General features: G+C 39.7%; 1 protein-coding gene across 1 annotated transcript in view; it reads left to right on the top strand.

Annotated features, from left to right (window-relative positions):
• CSMD1 (CUB and Sushi multiple domains 1) overlaps window positions 1–23,257 on the top strand; it is a 2,644,830-nt gene that overhangs the window by 2,428,585 nt on the left and 192,988 nt on the right. The window contains exons 53-54 of the mRNA XM_082250071.1: window positions 1,640–1,813; window positions 6,795–6,968. Of these exons, the coding sequence (XP_082106197.1) occupies window positions 1,640–1,813; window positions 6,795–6,968 (348 nt within the window). The remainder of the gene's footprint in view (window positions 1–1,639; window positions 1,814–6,794; window positions 6,969–23,257) is intronic.

The following is a 23,257-nucleotide window of genomic DNA, read 5'->3' as shown; positions in this document are numbered from 1 at the left end:
TGGTATTGTTGGTGTTGAAAAATGACATTTTGGTGATATTATAGAGATCCTGGAGACACTGCTAGCAGAAAAGTCCATTCCTTTTATAATTTTTAAGCACATAGAGTCTCCAAACTTGTGGTCCTGTTAAAACAACTTACTGTGCTGAGAGTGCTCTCCTTGTGTGCTCCCAACATAGTAGCCGGTGGGTAAAATGCATATTTGTGATCATGAGTTTTCTGATCATCTGACCGATGTTACAGCCAATCACAGCAGTCACAAGACCCTATTTGGCCACCTCCTGGCTTTTAGACCTCTTAAAGGGCCGGAAGGCTGTCGGGGAGAAGTGAAAGTGAAAACTGATCTTTTTTTCACAATGTGGGGTTTTTGGCTACAAGCAGGGGCTGTCCCTTACCTGTATTTTTGTTTTTTTGTTGTACCTAGCATCCTACACTTGCAGGTAGCATTATGGCCAGTAGACAATCCTTTAAAGCAAAGCTTTTGACCTGCAGAGAAAAGAGTTTTATACTGGGTGCAAAAAATCCTATTATTGAACCATGTCTTTAAATGTATATAGAACATTTAATTTAGAATCTTTTGTATATTATTTCAGACTTTGATTTTGGTCCCTTTTGTTAGCCAACATTTTGGTTCATAAACAATTAGAGGTGAAAAAATATAAAATCACTTTATAGATTTTGATCAATGATCCTACAACACGTTAAATGCAGCAACTTCAGTATAATGATAGGGGCAACAAAACATATGTATGAAAACACCTGGTGTCAGCTGCCTCTTTCTGCATAATATTTATATCATAACAGACCCCTGATGTCTTCCCTTTGAGCTTGGAAAGAAACAGAAGAAACAACAGAGCCATTGATCTACTCAACCCTAACCCCTAGCACTAAACTTCAGTTTTACTCTGCAGGAGATTAGTAAACATTAGAGTAATTTTCACTGATCTCTCTGCTCTCCATCCTAAGAAAAAACGGCTAGTAATGAGACCAGCAAAAGAGCAAAAGCCTTGTCACCAGCAATGTAAACAAAGCCTTAACATCAGGGGAGAGATGTAAGCTTTATTAATGGATGTGATTAGCAGCTTGTTAGCCTAAGCATAAGTGTGCTCATGAAGATTTGCATTGGACAAAAAAGGGGATGTTAGACCCATTCTGTTACTGAGAGCTGGGTTGATGTTTAGACACTTTGGAGTTTATTTACTAAAGGCAAATCCACTGTGCACTTCAAGTTGTAGTGCACTACACTTGGAAGTGCAGTTGCGGTAGATCTGAGGGGGACATGCAAGGAAAATAGAAAACAGCATTTTTGCTTGCACGTGATTGGGTGATAGAAATCAGCAGAGCTTCCCCTCATTTCAGATATTTCCCTCAGATCTACAGCGAATGCTTTTCCAAGTGCACTTGCAGTGCAATTGCAGTGCACAGTGATTTGTCTTTGGTAAATAAACCCCAATCTTGTACCTTGTTTAAAAAGAAAAGAGGAGCTAAGACTATACAATGAAGGCTATTAGTATAATGTCTATCAGACTGCATATTTATTTCTTTGGATTGATTTTAGCTTTAAATGTCACTGTATGTTAATCGTACAATATACTGCATGTCGTCTACTTTACAAATATGTTGTACTTTTTTCTTAACAGCTGGCCATTGCGGTTCTCCTGATCCTATTGTAAATGGGCATATCAGTGGGGATGGATTCAGTTATCGAGACACAATAGTCTATCAGTGTAATCCTGGATTTCGTCTGGTGGGCACATCTGTCCGTATATGCCTTCAAGATCACAAGTGGTCAGGGCAAACTCCAGTCTGTGTTTGTGAGTACAACATTTACAACATTACATTAAAGGGACTCTGACCTTGCTCAAAACATTAATATGGAGCCCCTGTGAAGCCCTTTTGGATCCCAGGACAAGACTATACATGGTGCCTTGGCTTCTACCAAAGGCATGATTAAAACAACTTTATTGCCTCCCAAAAACCCAAAGCAGCTCTCTCTGCAGTAGAAAACGTTAAATATTCTACTGTCTAGTTTAAACACCTTTGTCTTCTAGGGCTGCAATCTTTGTCAACATTTTAAGAATTCAACAATTAATGCCTGCATCTCCCACAGCACACTGAGGTTCCTTTCTATGACCCTATGTCATTACAGGATTCATAAATGACATAGGAGCTGGTGGGAGAAACTGTAGCACATGGTGGAGGACATAGGCATTCAGTACTCCCAAACGTGTCAAAAGCTGAAGACTTTGCCAGATGTTGCGGAGTTGGAAAACAGAGGTGTTTGGGTATTGGTAGATGTCAAACCTTTTGTGCCGATTGAAGTTCTGGAATGTTAGAGTTGTATGACAAGGCTAGGGCATAGTGAATGAAAAAAACCGAATGAAAAAACTAAGCCTTGTTTGGCCAGCTTTACAGTTACTTAGCATTTAGCTTGGATGCACTTAACATGAAAAAAATATATTGTTATAGGTTCATTTAAACATTATATTTGTTTGGATATACTGAACAATTAACAAATTACCAATCAGAGAATAGCTCAAGGCAACTCAGGTATTGTGGTGCAAGAACTCTCCAAAGGACATGCATTTTTACCTCACTATTGAACTTAGGTAACCTTCAAAAGAAACAACTTTATTTATAGTTGTGTGCTTTATATTTTTTTCACTTAATCTTTGACTGTATCATACTGCAGGATTTTGCTTTTATCTTGAGCTGTTTGAAAGAGAATTCAATTGGTATTTGTGTGTATCATTTTGCTGTTCTACAGCATTTTATACTTCAACTTTTTTTTTAAGATTTAAGATTCAAGCAATCGATATAATTTCAGAAGAGAGTAAAGTTCACTGAATCTGATTGAATAAGATTGCATATATACATCTGTATGAGCTACGAAGGAAATGTGGAAGCAGTTGCCTGATTGCACTATTTTCTGGGGTAGCCAAGGAGAAAAAAAGATGCATGATTTAACATAAGAATTTAGTGAAAGATAGAGGAGTTAACCGTGTCAGCAGAGTTTTATTTTGCTCCACTGTCAAATCACTTATTCAAATTGCTGTACATAACATCAATTAATGTAGAAATCACACATTAATTAGTGTAAAAACATTATTATGCACTTGAAGGCTAAACAACAGAATCTTATGTGTTACATCTATTACACCCAAAGGGATAGGCAGCACCTAAACTAAGTGAATTAGACCTGAGCTAATTTTCATTTGGGTCATACAGCAATCACAAACTTTAATTAATTGGGAGCTCTTGGGATTAATCGGTTCAATGGTTGAATATAAAATCACCCCAGCATATGGGTAATCCACACATTGGTACAGTGCAGTCGTTATACAGTTACATAAAAATAATAGTTTGCACACACAGAGAAGGAATCTGTCTCCTGTAGGACTATTTTCAAATGCTCCATTTGCTCTGCACTAGTTTGAAACTTTGCTAAACCTGGAATTTTGGAGCAAGTTGTATTAAGGCAAATCATATGCAAATACAAATTAATCACTTAAAATTCAGCATTTATGAATAAATGTCGAACCGAAGTAGCAAAAAAAAAGTGGTAGTTCATGTGAAGTAAATTTGGCTCTCTGTTTTATTAAAAACTTCCAGCCAGCTTCTGGCACTAGAAAAATGTCTGATGCTTTAGGTCTGAAGTGTAGTACTGACATCTATAACTGTGGCATAGTGCTTTGACTTTTAATTGCGTATGTGGTAAGGACCTACTTACAATGAGTATACATTCTTGATGTCTCTACCCTCTATCTCTTTGCCCTAGTCCCAGTAAATAATAAAATGATATAGATTTTTAATGTTAAAGAAGTACGAAGTACTTTTGCAACACTTTTCCTGAGGCAATTGACAGGGAAATGGTAGTCAAAAATTACTGCCTGAGATTAATTGGCTTGATTTACTAAAGTTGTCAGATACCTACGTCCTCTAAAAAAAACTGAGTATTTCATGTGAGCATAGCTTCACTGGCCTAAATAAACATTTTCATCCTCACTTCAACCACTTTGTGTTTGGTTTCCAGAATTTTCGCTGTAACAATAATTGCTAGTAGTAGTAGTAAAAACTTTGAGGGAATTCACTATAAACAAGGGGCAGACCTACAGTATGTTCTTTAGATATTATTTGGGCTTATGAGGTTGTTGGGGAATTGTTTCCAGTTATTAACATAGGGATGCCATTCAATGATATACAGCTTTAGCTTATTTACCTTTTCTGGAGAAATGTTAGCCCTTATAAGTGATCTGCTGCTTAGAATGGAGCTAGGTGTTAGGGGAGGTATTACGATATATCCTTAGAGAACTGAATAGATATATTTGATAACTCTTACCCCATCCAATTAAAAACTAACCACCTTCTCTCCAGTAGAATTTAACCACTTAAGCCCCGGAGGATTTGGCTGCTAAAAGACCAGGGGTTTTTTTGCGATTTTTTACTGCGTGACTTTAACGGACAATTGCGCGGTCGTGCGACGCTGTACCTAAACGAATTTGACGTCCTTTTTTTCCCACAAACAGAGCTTTCTTTTGGTGGTATTTGATCACCTGTGCAATTTTTTGATCATGCGCTATAAACAAAAAAAGAGCGTAAATTTTGCAAAAATAACAATATTTTTCACATTTTTTTATATGAAATTCCCCCAAAAAAAAATGTAAAAATCAAAATTTTTTAACATTTTCTGCCAATTTGTTTTATGCTACATATGTTTGGTAAAAAAAATCGCAAAAAGCGTATTTTGATTGGTTTGCGCAAAAGTTATCGCGTTTACTAACAAAGGGAAAGATTTTTGTCATTTTTGGTGTTTTTTTTTTTAACGTGTAATGGCGGCGATCTGCGATTTTTTTTTTCGGTACTGCGACATTGCGGCGGACAGATCGGACCCTTGACTGACATTTTTGACACTTTTGGGGGTACCAGTGACATTACTGCAGTAATCAGTGCTATACATATGCACTGTTACTGCAAAAATGACACTGGCAGGGAAGGGGTTAACTTTATTGGACAGGGAGGGGTTAAGTGTGTCCTAGGGGCGTGTTTCTAACTGTGCAGGGACATTGCTATTGGTGTAAAAGCAAAGATCCACGGTTCTACATAGTAGAACGGTCAGATCTTCACTTTTACACAGGGAGAACTGACAGGCAGCTTGTTTACACAAGCCGCTCTGTCTTTCTCCCTTCACAGGAGCGATCGCAGTGTGACTGGCGGACATCGAGTCCGCCGGTCACACGCACTGACTTGTCTGTGAACGAGCCGCGGCGGGCGCGCGCCCGCCCGCAATTGGCTCGCAAGTCAGTGACAGGCGAGTGACGTACCGATACGTCACTCTGCCGGGCGGGGGCTGACCGCCGCAGTATATAGTCGTGCGGCGGTCGGCAACCGGTTAATAGACCAAAGACTGTGAGGTTGATTTACTAAAGACAAATAGGTTATTCGCTTTACAAGGGAATATTCTCTTAGTCTACTGAATGTGGTGAAAATTCACTTTGCAAAAAATACCTAGTCACGTGCAAGAAAAAAAAAAGCTTACTTGTGCATGATTGACTGATGGAAGATAACAGAGCTATACCTAATTAATTAAGTTATATGAAAATTATCTTGCAAAGTGAATAGCCTTAAAAGCGGTTTGAACCCAAAAAAAAAAAAAAAAAACAAGCTGTTCCTGTGTCCCCCTATGTGAACTGACAATGGTAATCATGGCTGCTGATCCATGGTACCTGTACTAAGTTTACAGGCCCCTGTTATCCCACAGTTTATAACTCCCCCCTCCCTCCCTGCCTGTTTGCTCATTCTGTGTAGTGAGAGACGATCTCCTCCCCTCTCCTCCTGGCGCTTTTTCCGCTGCAATACATAACCCCAATACTTGTATCTTCTCTGTTTTATGACGATCTAAAGTACAGTGTGTCCATTTTTTAAAATCATAATCCTAAATACCTCCTTTCACAGCTCCGCTTTACGGTCCGTGACCTCCCTCTGTTGGCTGGTTGACATCAAAGGGGAATCCCAGCCCCTCCCACTGCTCTCCTTAGATCGGGGAAGGAGAGCAGAGGGGGATTACATAACTATAGAGCGGGGGTGTGAGAAAAGGTATTAAGGATTATAATTTTAAAAAAAACAGACACACCATACTTTAGATCTTCATAAAACAGAGAGGATTCAAGTAATGGTGTTATGTGACTTAACAACCACTTTAAGCAAAGTAAATATGAGTATGTCAACCACTGTAAATCAATATGCAGTATTTTTCTTTAAGTGAGTGGGTGAAAAACAGTTTAACTCTTTCTTGGAAACCTGGAATTTCTTTTTTTTTTTTAAATATGACAATTGTTAACAGCTTTTGTCCTACAAGCTTATTTTTTGCAAAAAAAACTGTATCAGTCGATAGCCCTCTGTTTACTCTGTCAACATAAGAATCTAGCATAATTTATGAGCAGCTTCACATTTTCTATTATTTGGTTGACTACAATGAAATTAAAATGCAAAAACATAAATCAGCTTATATGTAATTTATTTATGCACGTCAAACACCATTATTCACTGGTATGTTATAAAATTATAATCAATCATAATGTCTTAAAAAGGTCATATGACTGCACTGATACTCAAGATTTGAGCAGAGGTTGTCACACCTAAACCTTTCTTTTTTAGCTACAAGGATCTGCAGTCAGATTTCACAAAAAGGACAGGACATAAACTGACAGTGTACAATTTCACTGAGTGTCAAAGTATGAATACTTAATGAATGGCTATATTCTATAAGAATGCAAGCGTTCTTTTTTCTTGTTACAGCTATAACTTGTGGTCATCCTGGAAATCCTGCCCATGGAATTACCAATGGAAGTGAATTTAATTTAAACGATGTTGTTAACTTCACATGTAATCTAGGTTATGTGCTTCAGGGTTCGTCTCAAGCACAATGTCGCAGCAATGGTATGTGGAGCGTCCCTCTTCCATATTGCCGAGGTAAGATGTTCTCAGTATAAATCTTCCTAAAGAGTCACTCCAACAGAAATTGATATTATAGTTAATGATAGATACAAATATAGATTCACATTAATATTCACTTACAAAAATGTTGCAATATAGGACACTCTCTAAGTTTATGTTTTATTGCACAGAGTCCACCTCATGCTAAAGCCAGGTACTGGAATATCCACTTGGTGTTCATGTAGGTTAGTTGATACATTTCATTTATGCAAAGTGCAGGATGAGCTGGACATGCAATAGCTAGCGTAAGTGGAGGCTATAAGTAAAATCCACACAGCCAAAATAGCAGGCAGAAAATAAAACAATAGGTCTAACAGGGTCAAAAGGATAACCAAAGCCACACAACACTAAAACCGCCAAAGATAGTGTGCAACAACATTGGTATACACCCTCTACAAGCACTTAGCACATAGTCCATTCTGAACTTATTGCACCAAAGCCATCATTGTATTAATTCCACTTTTGCTCAGGGAGTAAACCAAACATCCTCCACACTTGTATTATAACTTGCAAACTAGTGTCATTCCAACCAGAAGCACCGGGATACTAATAATTAAGCACTTCCTACAAACCAACATACCTGTACATCGGCTTGAAGAAGTGGTTGTACTGGGTTGATGCCTACAGCTAGAGACATCACCCAGTAATGTTTTTTAGAGCAGAGTGGTCAGCTTTCTGATGATAACAATACGGCTCAGCAGCCACTCGGCCGTTATCATAAGGAGTGAGAGGGGATGTACCCCCATCCCACCGGTAGACCCGAGCAACCAGCCGACACATCCCCCGGCTGGTCAGAGTCCTGAATGAACTTGGATTTAGCTTTGATCGGCTCTTCAATGAAGTAACCCGGAAGCGACATGACAACGTCACTTACAGTTTACTCGGCTGCTAATGGTGCCGATTTTTTAAAAATGACAGCATTAAAAAATGCAAATGTTGGTGTTTTGAATACTTTTAAGTGCAAATGGAGGGATTTGAGGTCTTTTAGACCCCAGATCCCTCCACAAAGAGTACCTATCACTGCCTATTACTATCACAAGGGATGTTTACATTCCTTGTGGCAGCAATAAAAGTGATTGCGCTTGCGCACCAACGAAAACACATATTTAGGTGGCACTTGCAAATGTAAACGGTGTTCAAATCACAGATGTTAGGTATCGCTGGATCTTGAGAGCGAGACCAATAATTCTAGCAATAGACCTCCTGTGTAACTCTAAACTGGTAACCGTTAAAAATGTTTAACGCGTCACCTATGGAGATTTTAAAGCACCGTTGCTTGTCGCCAATCCATGAGTGTGCACAATTTTAAACTGTAACATGTTAGGTATCTATTTAATTGGTGTTGACATCATCTTCCACACTATACAAAAAAATTGGGCTAACTTAACTTATTTATTTTTTTTACTGTTTAGTTAAATTTTTTTTTAATTTTAAATTCAAAATAAATTTAGAATTAAAATTCATTAAAAATTGAATTATGTGAAGTGTATTTTTTCCAAAAAAATTGTGTTTAAAAGACTGCTGCGCAAATACTGTGTGACATAAAATACTGCAACGACCGCCATTTTATTCTCCAGATTCTTTGCTAAATTTATATATATATATATATATATATATATATATATAATGTTTTGGGGTTCTAAGTCATTTTCTAGCAAACAATACTGATTTTAATTTGTAAACAGCATGTGCCATAAATAGGCCTGGTCCTTAAGTGGTTAGGGCAGCAGGTGGGTTCCTCACAGATACAATTCATCCTTCAGCAAAGGTGTAATTGATGAGGGTATAAGACATCATCTCCTGCATTCCCACTGGAATTATTAAAGACCATGTTTCTCTTAAAACAGTGGCCAGTGTGGTCACAATACAAATGTGCTGTAATGTGACTAATTGCTTTGCTGGGTAACTGGATAACAAAAATGTACTTTGATCAACCATTTACTTAATATGATTAGAAGAAATCTCCTGTCCTGTAAAGGAACCTGGGTCCTAATAGTTTTAAAGCTAAATGTAGGTATGTAAAAATGTAAAAGCATTGGAGATGGTTTATGTACTTGGCTAAACTCTAGTTTAATAAACTGTGTATTTCATCTATTCCAAAGTCTTACAAGAAGTTTGGTGTATTATCAGTTCTCATGTTGCTTTATAACTTTCCAAAAATGAGATAATAGTGTCTGGTTTATCGTTTTGTATCTTCCAATATTATATATTTCAAAAGGCAAAACCTTTCTTACCCTGCCCTATCTAGCTTTAATCTATCTTCATTTGTGTAGAGTACATCCCCTTTCACTATAAAGGAAAACCAAGGATCCTCTTCCAATTTTCAGATTATTGTCAGCCCTCCATAGCTCCATGAGGAGAATTGAGTTAGTCACTAATGGAAATGCATATATTTCATGTCACAGGATCATTGATAAGAAGCCTATTTTCTAGAAATTTGGTTCAAATGTTGCTTGGTAGAGAGAAAGTTTCAGAAGATGAGTATCAGCAATCTATTTGTGGTTGCGTGTGAGCTTTTATCTTCTTGATTTTAAGATGTGTTTTATTTGCTTATATTGAATTGTTAGGTTTCATCTATATGGAAATGTTAGAAAGGATATGTCTGAAGTGCTTACTATTTCAAATAGTTTTTCAGATATCTGGGTCATTGAGAAAAGGTTTCCCCTTTAAGCTTTAGTACACATTTATTTATGCTTGCATCAAGATCTATGCATTCGGTTATGAACTATTTAAAATTAGTGGTATTTAAAGAGAGGTCTCCTTAATACGTTTGTGGAGATCTGGACCTGTACACGCTGTTGAAGTCATCTATTTAAAGTCCCGTATAAATGTAAGGTACTTTAGAAATGATTAGCATAAAATGGGCATGGAACAGATACTTACACAGAACAACAACTCTCCTCCCTTTTAAAAACCTTTTAAACTTTTTAACCACTTCAGCCCCAGAAGGTTTATCCCCTTTATTGACCAGGCCATTTTTGTGATTCAGCACTGCGCTACCTTAATGGAAAATTGCAAGGTCGTGCGAAACTGTACCCAGATATAATTGATGCCCTTTTTCCCCCCACAAATGGAGCTTTCTTTTGGTGGTATTTGATCACTTTCAATTCAATTTTTAGATTTTGCGCTATAAACAAAAAAAGAGTGACAATTTTGAAAAAAAAAAAAAAACGCCATATTTTTTACTTTCTGCTATAAAACATTCCCAATAAAAAAAATGTTAAAAATTACATTTTTTATCAGTTTAGGCCAATTTGTATTCTGCTACATATTTTTGGTGAAAAAAATCCCTAAAAGCGTATTTTAATTGGTTTGCGCAAAAGTTATAGCGTTTACAAACAACGGGATAGATTTCCGGGCTTTTTATTTATTTATTTTTTTATTAGTAATGGCGGCGATCAGCGATTTTTAGTAGGACTGCGACATTGCGGCGGACAGATCGGACCCCTAATTGACATTTTTGACACTTTTTTTGGGACCAGTGACATTAATACAGTAAAAAAAAAAAAAATGCTTGTGAGACAACACAAATTATAACATTAATATAACATTAACAAATTATAACATTTACAGTATACTAGCTATATGAGCAGAAGAACACGACTAGTACGCACATGCATGGTCATTCATTACACATTAGAAATCACATAGACACAGTCCACATGGATGGTTCTCTCTGTTCATTATGAATATGTGTATGCTTGTATATTTTGTATTTTAGGGACAATGTTCTACCTTGCTTGATCTCCATTAAATATGTTCATCTATTTTACTTAGTTCCATTACAACATGCCCATGCTTATGATAATTAACTTGTACAGACAGATTTTTAATTATTAACCATGTTTTCTTCACTTTCATAAGGACATGTGTAATAATACTAGTTACAAGTAGGGATGTGCTCTGTGTTCGACTCAAACATCTGCTGTTTGTGTGTTCCCTGAACACACAAGCAAATGGGGTGCTCGGTGGGAAGTTTGCCCATCGATGAGCACCCCATAATGCACTGCACTGTTGCAGTGCATTGATTGCTGATGATTGGCCAAAGCATGCACCTGACCTGTGTGCTTTGGCCAATCACAGCACAATGTACTGTGAAAGCCATTAATGGTCAATTATGGCTCAGGGGCTAAGCCCACGCCCCACACTATATAAGGCTGCTGCTTACACAGCAGCTGTGTATAGTATGTGACAATAGAGGTTAGGCAGGTAGTTAGTGGATAGTCAGTTCAGTCAGTTTAGTGCAGTCAGTCTAGTGTACAGGCATACTACACTTTTAAAATGTATTGCTATGTTTTAGTCCTGGGTCCCCTCTCAGTGCTCTCCAAGTTTTGTGTCCCTGTCACTTATGGTTCATGAGCAGTGCTATGTCAAACTGACCAATATTTCCCATAGATGCCAATGTTAAAGACAGGGAGCAGTGCCATGTCAAGCTGACCAAGATTTCCCATAAACCCCAATGGGCACTGAAAGCTAAAAATTGTTCTGGGCAGGAAGGGGGTGAAAGTGCCCTGTATTTAAATGGTTAAGGGGAACCCTATGATAGAATTTTTTTTAAAACGGTGTGCCCCCCCCCCCGAAATCTATACCAGGCCCTTTAGGTTTGGTATCGATTTTAAGAGGAACTCCACACCAAAAATTTTACAAAGAAAGGGCGTAGGTTACCCCCCAAAATCCATACCAGACCCTTACCTGAGCAAACAGCCTGGCAGGCTAGGAAAGGGGTGAGGATAAGTGAATGCCCTCCCTCTCCTGAACCATACCAGGCCACTTTCTCTCAACATGGGGGGGGTGCCCCCCAAAGTACCTTGTCCCCATGTTGGTGGGGACAAGGACCTCTTGCTGACAACCCTGGGCTGTGGTTTTGGGGGTCTGCAGTTGGTGGGCTTATCGGAGTCTGGAAGCACCCTTTAACAAGGGGGCCCCCAGATCCCGGCCCCTCCCCGTGTGAACTGGTATCCAGTATATCATACACATACGCATTCACCAAAAAAGTGTAAAAACCACAGGAAACATCAATCATGATGCCCGCTGACCCGAAAAATAGAAAATAATAAAAAAAAAACGCTTCTCCTCTTAAGACGCTACAAACCACCATCTGCCCGGCTACGTCACCCCGTGGCACCGCCCCTTATGATGTCACATGATGCCACGTAACATCAGAAGTGGGCGGTGATGTAGTCGGGTGGCCCTGCCCTTTGCCTATAAAGGAAGAAGTGGTTGTACCGGGGTGAACTGTCAAAGCTAAAGCTAAAGATCGGGCATATGGTGGGTAGCCTCTTTTTAATTTTTTTTCTATTTTTCGGGTCCGGAGGGCATTTTTTAAAGCGGAGTTCCGGGCACAAAAAAGATTTTTTTTTTTTGTGCCCCTCCGCTAGGTATGCCTCACCTGAAAAGGAATTGGATAGTTATTTTTTTTTTGTTTACTCACCTTTTTATTGAAGATCGTAAATACTCACCTATGACAGCTTCCTCCTCCAGCGCCGAGGCTCACCCCGTCACTTCCTGCCTCGCGATGATTCCTGGGAGCTAAACGTCATAGCTCCCAGGAATCAATGCGCCGCACCGGCCCCGCTCGTCATTTCCGGGGCGACGCCGCATTCCCCTGCTAAACAGCTTCTGGGCATGCCCAGAAGCTGTTTAGGAATGCGGCGCCGCACCGGAAGTGACGAGAGGGGCCGGTGCAGTGCATTCTGGGACACGAAGATGCGGAAGAAGACAGAGAAGAGGACCGCGCCGGCTTCAGCTGCCCACAACCGAGATGGAAACGCTGTGGAAGAAAATTTCTAAGTAAGTATTTCTTCTTACAGGTAAGTGCGAACCGGGACAGATCAGAGGCTAGCCCTTGTGGAATGTGCTAGCCCTGACTGTCCCGGGGGTATGTTCAGAAAAAAATCGTTTCTCTGCCCGGAACTCCGCTTTAAGGATGGATTTACATTAAGGGACACTATTTTTTTTCTTTTTAATAAAGGACTTGTCAAAAACTGTTTCCTGTTTTTACTTTTTTACAATTTTTTGGTGAATGGGTACGGGTACAATTTACCCAATACCCATTCACATGGGGGGGGCCGGGATCTGGGGGCCCCCTTGTTAAACCTGCCAGGACTGCATGCTCAGATAAGGGTCTGGTATGGATTTTGGGGGGACCTCATGCTGTTTTTTTGTTTTTTAATTTTGGCATGGGGTCCCCCTTAAAATCCATGCCAGACCCAAAGGGCCTGGTATGGACTGGGGGGGGCCTACACCATTTTTTTTATCTGTATTGCCGGGAGCCGACCATACATTACAGCCATGAGAAAGTTTAAATGACATTTTTTCCTTTAGAAAGGTCAGTTTTGCTGCAGCAGGCTCCATGTGCCACTTTACAGGCATATTAAGGGGACCCCCCAGGCACGATATTGAAAGGAACTTTTCATTTTTATTGTTTCACTTTAAGCATCATTAAAATTTCTGCTCCTTTTAAAACTATAGGTATATTTTGCAATAATACATGTCCCCCAGGGCAGTACCCGGGTCACCATACACTTTTTATGGCAATAACTTGCATATGAGCCTTATAAAGGAGGACTTTTGATTTTTCATGTTCATGTCCAATAGACTTTAATAGAGTTTGCATGTTCGTTAGAACTTTTTCCCTGTTCGAGATGTTCTGGTGCAAACCAAACAGGGGGGTGTTCAGCCCATCCCTAGTTACAAGAACTAATTACGTACATGTGCTAGATGCTAAAATAGTTCACTTTTATTGAATATCCTTAAGAATATCATTTTAGATTGTGTGATTTTATACCGATGGATCTACAACAATTGTGATTGATGTTAGTCACCTGCCTCTATGCCAGTATGCTGAAATTTTCCTCATGTACGAAGGAGGTTGTAGCTACTTTTAAGCACTCTGGGCAATTGATGTTGATTTGGCTACCTCTAGGATCTGACATACTAAAATGTACAGCACAGTGAGGTTAAGTGATCCAGGGCCAGGTTTAATAAAATGGTAAAAGTGAGCTAAAATTAACCTGTGTTTATTTCAAAAAGGTTATTCTTTAAGTTATTAGATATTTGAAGAGAGTGTAGATTCACTTCCATTTTATTAATTCTGACATACAACCTGCTTGTTTTACTGTTCTTCACCATACTTTAGTAAATCAGACCCTGCAATGTATGTGGGTTCTGTATGTCATTTTACTCTACAGAATAGGTAAAAATGTTTAATAGAGAAGCTGTTGCAGCACAATTTTGAGAATGTTCATGTGAGTTAGAAAGGAAGAAGCCAAGAAAAACACAGCTGTGCAAAGCAGCAAAGTGAGAATGATTTAGAAGGATCAAACACACACTTTTAAGGCACTCAACACATGTATATTAACACCAAAGATTTTTTGTTATAATGTAATTAATAAAATGAAAACTGAGATAAAATAATTCTTTAGACAAAATTGCATTTGAATGTCAAACTCATCCAAACAGCTTGTCTCATCCCCTATATGCTGTATATTATCACATATTCAGTATTAGATCTGTGATACAGGGTAGCATGAACATATTGTTACCCGAACAATATGAGAGTTACTTCATCTCAGACAATATTTGGGTTAATAATGAGAGTTCTATGACTGTGAATGAAAACTTTAACACAGCAATTATTTATTTGTATATAGGTTGAAAAGCCTACTTAATTTACAACAATCCAACTATTGTACATACTACAAAATGTAAAATATTCCTAGTTTAACTGAACAAATACAATGCATAGAGTATAGACTCATATACACACACACTATGACCGACACAAATAGAATATGCAATGTACCCTTACTCCTTCATAATTACCCTTGGTGCGTCCTCTTGCTTTCCCATGCCAAACAGGAAGTCACTCTCTCTCACCGAATCTAATATAGACCCATCTCCCATAGCCTTGTATGGGGCAATTCTCATTGGTTCAGCTATCATGCCCTATCCCTTCCTCTGGGCGTATCTCGTTCAGGATAGGACCATTTCCCCCTCCCATAGTTACGCCTCTTTCTAACCACTCCTTTCTGTTGGTGGGGGGGGGGGGGATTATTCATAACTGCGGATTAGCTCTGAAATTGCTACTTAAGATATGCAATATTTATCTTTGAGGCCTGTGGCCCACCCCTCACCAGATGGCTTATCCTCATTGCATATCTTAATGAGAGTCTTTTGATATGGAGGGATACCAATCAGGGCGGGCATGTCAGTCTATTCATCCTAGCTCATTGGCCCCAGAATGTATAGTTCCCAGAGATGTAATCGCAGGGTGACACCATGAGGCACATCCACTGGCTCCCTCCCGGCTACTCGACAGCTCAAATTCAAACAGACTAGATAAAAAGGTATTCACTTTATGTGTTTACATGTAAACAGCCAGCTGGCCTTTTAAAGGAACGTGTTACCCTGGGTTCATTGATTACTAAAACCGGTCCGTCTGGCTCACGCAAATTATATATCTACAATAAATTCCAAGTATGAGTTTGCCATCAAAAATGTGTACATTTACTTTCATTAATATATATTTACAATTACTGATGGAGTTTTATACATAAACCCCTCATCATCACAACACGGTAAGGGAGATTACGCCTAAACTCCATATGGCAACAATATCTTTTAGTGAGTTTCCTGTATATTGAGGTGTGTAGCTTTTCAACTATACCAAATGCAGACTCTTTGGATATAGCACAAACAACATACAACCAATACAATATCTACACTTCCTTCTATCTATGACATCCAGAATTCCATCCCAGGTACCCCATCTGAACCTTACTGAAAATGTGGAAATAAGAAAGGAACACAAAATCATCACTTTGTCAAATCACAAACTTTCTGAACCAGAAATAACAGTCCTCTCCAATGCCCTAACATTCTGCCCAACCACCCAATTTGACAATATACAGTAATTCTCAGATATGGAGGATTTCTTTAGGAGAATAGGGCTCAAAGAATAGTTTTATAGAAATAAAAGCAATCCTATGATAATAAAATGTGACAAAAAGAAAAAGAGTAGCAACTTCACATCTCCAAAAGGATGTAACCCCAAATTGGATGCCTATATTTACAGCTTCAGACTATGAGTTACATCCCTGATATGTTACTTTATACAATTTTAAACCACTGGAGCAAAAAGCTAAACTCAATTCAGGCAATAATCAGGCTGTAATCATAAAACCAGAAAAGAAGGGGGAGCAATTGTTGTGAGGGATACAAATAAATACATACAAGAAGGCCTGAAGCAACTGACAAATGCTACTTACAACAATTAGATTATGATCTGACCCAGGATTTTACTCAACAATTTAAAGGTCTCATGAAAAAACAACCAACCCACCTACATTAGGAACATATTAGTGCAATTCCAGATATTTAAGAAATTGTGGGCTCTACAAGATCCACAAGCCAGGAAAAACAGGCAGAACCATCATAAAAGTATTAACACACTTACTGAATGAATCTCAGGCCTTGTAGAAAAAATTATTAAAATAAATTCACCTGCACTTTAGGTATCAGAAAGTACACTTGATAGAAGCAGCTATCACAATTTGTTGGTAAGGCTCGATTAAAATCTATGCATGTTGCTTTTAAACATTTCATCAGTGCTTTTTGCTGTGCTTTCTGTGTTTTTTTTAACAGCATTTATACCACAATTTTACTGCGAATTGCGCTTTGCCTTTTTTTTTTACATTCACTGTATATATCCAGTTGCTAAGAAGTGGGCTGGGAAGCTGGCCGTCGCATCCTTAACATCCAATAAGTCATCAGCTGTCAGCGGGTGCGCACTGACAGTTAAATGTAAAAAAAAAGAATTGCCGGCAAAAAGAATTTGTGAAAAAAAAATGTAATGGAGTCCTCCCCCAGGTCAATGCCAGGCCCTTCAGGTCTAGTATGGATTTGGAGGGGACACCCCACTCCAAATTTTTTTAAATAAAAATAGCGTGGGGTCCCCTCCAAAACCCATACCAGACCCTTATCCGAGCATGCAGCCTGGCAGGTCAGGAAAGGGAGGGAACGAGCGACCTCCCCCTGCACCATACCAGGCCACATTCCCTCAAAGCACCCCAAAACACATGTTGATGGGGACAAGGACCTCCTCCCGACAACCCTGGGACTGTGGTTGTCGGGGTCTGCGGGTGGAGGCTTATTGGAATCCGGAAGCCCCCTTTAACAAGGGGCCCCAAGAAACCGCCCCCCTTGTGAATGAGTATAGGGTACATCCTACCATTACCTATTCACCAAAAAAGTAGTGTAGTGTGACAAAAGACAATTGACAGTTTTTGACAACTCCTTTATTAAAAATGTCTTCTCCCTCGCCGCTCTTCTTCTTTCTCCGGTCTTCTTCTTCCCCGCTTCTTCCCTCGCTCTTCTTCCTTCTTCGGTCTTCTTCTTCACCCACTTCTTTCTCTGGTGTTCTACTTCACCCACCGCCGCTCTCGGCGCCAACCCGCTGAAAATAAAAAAAACCCTCCTCAGACGCTGCGCCCCGCCGGTCTGTTTACACCGATACCACACATTTCATATGTAATTATGGGGCATGGCCATCAGATTGCATCATTCAGAGACCCTACCCCCTTGTGACATCACCGACCCATCATGCCCCGGATGGTGACATTCACAAGGGTGCAGGGTATATGAATGATGTCATCTGCAGCGTCTAAAACTTTTTCTCTGGCAGTGGCGCCAGAGAAGAAGAACACCGGAGAAAGAAGAAGACCTGAGGAAGAAGCGGAGGAAAGAGAACACCGGAAAAAAAGAAGACTGGATAAAGAAGCGGGGGGAAGAAGAAGACGGAAGAAGAAGAAGAGCAGGGGAAGAAGACATTTTTAATAAAGGACTTGTCAAAAATTGTCGATTGTATTTTGTCACACTACACTACTTTTTTGGTGAATAGGTAGGGGTACGATGTACCCCATACTCATTCACATGGAGGGGGGCTCTGGGGCCCCTTTCCGGATTCCGATAAGCCCCCCCACCCGCAGACCCTGACAACCACAACCCAGAGATGTCGGAAAGAGGCTCTTGTCCCCATCAACATGGGGACAAAGTGCTTTGGGGTGGGGTGCCCCAAAGCACCACACCCCCCATGTTGAGGGCATGTGGCCTGGTATGGTTAAGGAGGGGGGGCGCTCACTCGTTCCCACCCTTTCCTGACCTGCCGGCTTCATGCTTGAATAAGGGTCTGGTATGGATTCTGGGGGGGGGGCGCACCGTTTTTTTTTTTGGCAAATGTTTCCAACCATCAAAATGGCCACGGTCCTCATGCGTAATGATGTCACACATCCAAGTTCCACCCAATGCGTTTCATCATCACGAGGCGTCATCTTTTGTAGAAAAAGTGTTAAAACCATTAGTCACAAATACTGCTAGTTTCTTGCCAGATACAACTGATTTTCTAAACGAGATCAACAATATACAGCAATTGCCACCAAACACACTTCTAGTGACTATGGATGTAGAATCTCTGTACAGTACAGACTGAGATTGCTGCATGTCACAGATTTTTACCATCCTCACCAAACCTCAGATACATCACTGAGAATGTAGCACAACTCACTGAATTCATTCTAACTCACAATGACTTCACTTTCAATAATGCAATCTATTTCCAGGGTACTGGTACTACTATGGGGGTTAAAATGGCATACTAATATGCAAACCTCTTTGTGGCTGACCTGGGGGACAAATTCATTACCAGCATGCAACAAAAACCATATAGATACTATCCCTATCTTGATGATATTTTCATCATATTGATAGAAGCAGAAGTAAATCTAAAAACATTTTACCCAACACATTTCACCCATCAATCAAACTAAAATTAGACTATTCAAGCACACGTCCACTTCCTGTACACCCCAGTATACATTAGGGATAACAAGCCACACACCTCAATAAACAGGAAATCCACTGATAGATGCAACTCCACAGTTTGCATCATGGCTACAATCACCTCAAGCAGACCTACATTTGTCAAAATCCAACTAAAATTTAGGTAATACATTAATAATGGATGTAAGTTTTTTGGGGGGCTCATTTTCTTGGAAATGACAACCATATCCCTGCAGGCTTATAGACTAATATCACTATAAACAGGGACTGTATTAAAAAAAAACACTAGATCACAAACCTGGCGTGCTAGGTTGGAAGATCTGTGAAGGGAAAAACAAGCCATTTCACACAATTTTTTTCAAATAAATATTTTTAAAAAACAAAATAGCCAACAGATTAGCATGAGCAAATCAATTTAAATGCCAGTGTTGTGTATTTGAAGAAAACATGTAGTAGGTGCATATAGATGCTGACTCATGTTTCAGGAAATGCTAGCTGTTTGGCTTCCAAATCCTTAAATTGCCTCTGAGATACTTGAAAAAAAAGTATGCAGATCAATAAGTTCTGACTTCACTTTGACTTTCTAAGCTATATACTTATTTTTTGGCCAGTGGCTCAGACATCCAAGACAGACAGCCAAGCAACTAATATTCTTAGCAGGAGGTCAGCGATGCTAGCCTCTGTACATCTCGCTACAGATTTCCTTTAGAATAAGCTTCTCTCTAATTATGTTGATGCAGAAAAATCTTTCAGATGTAGAAAGCCCTGTACATGCATCAACTGTGAAAAGAAAAAAAATGAAAAATGGGATATTTTGAGAAGCAAGAATATCTATTCCCACCTATGGGAAATGTTCTGACTCGGACATCATTTATGTTTCACGTTTTAGAGATATTCAGGGCTTTATCTTCAAAACAGATATATAATCCACTTTAATTGAAGGCTATTGAAAAGCAGAGATTGATTTCTTTGAAGATTTTCTTTTTCAGAAAAGTACCACACAGATAAATGGTGTCACTGTGATAGACAGAGACATGGCTAAAAATATCCCACAGAAACATGGCAGCTTTTTTATTATAATACTGCTTTACATTTCACACTATACCTGCTCTAGGATTTATGAATTCACCGGTACACAGCAGCTCAATACTCTTGCACTGCTGGCTTCTTCTGTAAAAGAAGTGTATATAAGCCTGTTAAATGAATATTTGTTATTATGTGTAAAAACTGATACTATTTAATAATGTTGTAAAGACTCACAAACAGTTGTGTGCATTAACCTATAGCAATCTGAAATCAGATTTTATGAGTCTAGTTAACCAACAAGAGTAGACTATATGATATATAACTATTATTATTTTTACCAAGCCATTTGATAAAATATAATATACGATGAGCAATCTAAAATATACTGTATGATAATGTGTGTTTATGTTAACTTGCATTTACTTCATTAATACTAACAGAATGTCTTATCTCATCCATACATTTATTTCAAGCTTTTCTCCACACATTGAACATGTGAGCTCAGAAATGTAAGCACAAGTAGAAAATCTAAATTTTACTGTAGCCAATTACAACTCATTCCTAACACGTGTCCCCACCCTTGCATCATCTTACTTTCTCCCAGTAATACTTAATCACTTGCCGACCGCCCGTTGCAGATATACTGCGGCAGGCTAGCCCGGCTGCGCGAATCACCGTACCTGTACGTCACTTCTCCGGAAGCTGATCTGCAGGGCTGGCTGCCGCAATTGCCGCCGGGCACCCGAGATCACTCCCCGGGAAGACAGAACTGCAGTCTGCTATTGTAAACACGGCAGACCGTTGTTCTGTCAGCAATTAACACAAGGCTCCTGTGTTCCTCCTATTTAGGAACATAGGTCCCTGTGTAATTCCATAAGCCCACCCCCTCACCGTTAGAAAACACCTCCTAGGCATACATTTAACCCTTTTATCACCCTGGTGTTAACCCCTTCCCTGCCAGTGTCATTAGTACAGTAACAGTACATATTTTTGGCACTGATTACTGTAGTAATGTCACTGCTCCCCCCAAAACTGTCAAAAAATGTCAGTTAGGTGCCCGATCTGTCCGCCACAATCCCGCTAAAAATCGCTGATCACCGCCATTATTAGTTAAAAAAAATTTTGTATAAAAATGACATAAATATTTCCCCTAGTTTGTAGACGCAATAACTTTTGCACAAACCAATCAATATACATTTATTGGTATTTTGTTTACCAAAAATATGTGTCAGAATACAAATTGGCCTAAAATGATGAAAAGATTTGATTTAAAAAATGTTTTAGTTGAGAATGTTATATAGCAGAAAGTAAAAAACAGTCGCTCTTTTTTTCTTTATAGTGCAAAAAAATAGAAATTGCAGAGGTGATCAAAGACCACCAAAAGAAATTGCTATTTGTGGGAAAAGGACATCAATTTTAATTCGGTACAGCATCGCACGACCGCACAATTGTCAGTTAAAGTAACGCAGTGCAGAATCATAAAAAAATGGCCTGGTCATTAAGGGGGTAAAACCTTCTGGTCCTTAAGTGGTTACCCTAACCCCTAAAGTTAACCCTTTAGACTTAACCCCACACAACAATGAAACTCACCTAACTCTGAAAAAGTGCTCATCCTGACCCTACTATTTAACTCCCTAACACCTGGCAGGCTGGCACTGGCAGCAAATATTTTATTCAAATCGGGATTTCTTCTGCAAATAGGCTGGCATCAGAGTCAGACAATTACCAAAACCAATCTCATTAGACACAAGATCAAAAAATTAGGAAAAATAAGGTTTTCTTTTGTAAATAGGCCTGGCAGTGGCATCAGATCAGACAATTAACAAAAAACAATCTCATCAGACACATGACATGACCAATTCAAATAAGGATTTCTTCTGCAAATAAACTGGCACTGGCAGCAACAATTTTATTCAAATCAGGATTTCTTCTACAACTAGACTAGTACTATGCCTGCCACCAGTGACAGCCAGGCCAGCCTATTTGCAAAAGAAATCCTGATTTGAATTAAATTGTTGATGCCAGTGCCAGCCTGCCAGGCTATTTGCAGAAGAAATCCTGATTTCTTTGAATAAAATTGTTGTTGCCAGCCCATCCTATCTGCAAAAGAAATCCCTAAGTAGAAGTCACTCCTCTCTCGTGTCCTCCATTTACTTTGGGTGTGCTGTGCGAGTGTGCGGTGTGGCTGCAGAGTGTTTCCCCTGCACTCTTATAAAACCACAAGGCGGGCCCCTCTGCAGAGTCACTTGACCCCTTTTTCCACCCCCCTGAGCTTCACACATTACTTGGATTGGCTGGTTTGAATAGAAACACTGGGAAGGGGGTGGAGCGAGCGAGCTAGAGAGGACCCACTTCTGCTTGATATTGACGTGAAAGAAGCGGGAACATTTGACTGTTTACTTGTCCGGCTCCGCGGCCAATCAGCCTTCTGCTCAGGGCCATGGAGGGGGGACTCACACCCCCCCTGAGCAGAAGGATGATTGGCGGTGGAGCCAGCTGCAGTGAGGGAAGTCAAGTCCACAGTCAAGTAAGTGTTCCCCACGCTTCTTCACGCGTCACATCACGATATCAGGCAGAAGGGGGTCCCTCTGCTCTGCTCCACCCTATTCGTTACCAGTACCACCCCCTGAGGCCTGGCTGTGCAGCATTGTTCGGCCGCGCCGCGGAGCTGGGCTCAGCATCAGCCCACTGCCCGGCTGACAGTGCCGTATCTCAGTGACAGAATATATATACAGTGCCTTGCGAAAGTATTCTGCCCCCTTGAACTTTGCAACCTTTTGCCACATTTCAGGCTTCAAACATAAAGATATAAAACTGTAATTTATTGTGAAGAATCAACAGCAAGTGGGACACAATCATGAAGTGGAACAAAATTTATTGGATATTTCAAACTTTGTTAACAAATAAAAAACTGAAAAATTGGGCGTGTAAAATTATTCAGCCCCTTTACTTTCAGTGCAGCAAACTCTCTCGAGAAGTTCAGTGAGGATCTCTGAATGATCCAATGTTGACCTAAATGACTAATGATGATAAATAGAATCCACGTGTGTGTAATCACGTCTCCGTATAAATGCACCTGCACTGTGATAGTCTCAGAGGTCCGTTTAACCACTTAAGCCCCGGAAGATTTTACCCCCTTCCTGACCAGGGGGTATTTTGCGATTCGGCACTGCGTGACTTTAACGGACAATTGCGTGGTCGTGCGATGCTGTACCTAAACAAATTTGGTGTCTTTTTTTTCCCACAAACAGAGCTTTCTTTTGGTGGTATTTGATCACCTGTGCGATTTTTTGATCACGCGCTATAAACAAAAAAAGAGCGTCAATTTTGTAAAAATAGCAATATTTTTCACATTTTTTTATATGAAATTCCCCCCCAAAAAAATGTAAAAATCAAAATTT

Source organism: Pelophylax lessonae (genome assembly GCF_965119305.1).
Source record: "Pelophylax lessonae genome assembly, chromosome: 3".
Classification (NCBI taxonomy): Eukaryota; Metazoa; Chordata; class Amphibia; order Anura; family Ranidae; genus Pelophylax; species Pelophylax lessonae.
This window is presented reverse-complemented; position numbering and strand designations above follow the sequence as displayed.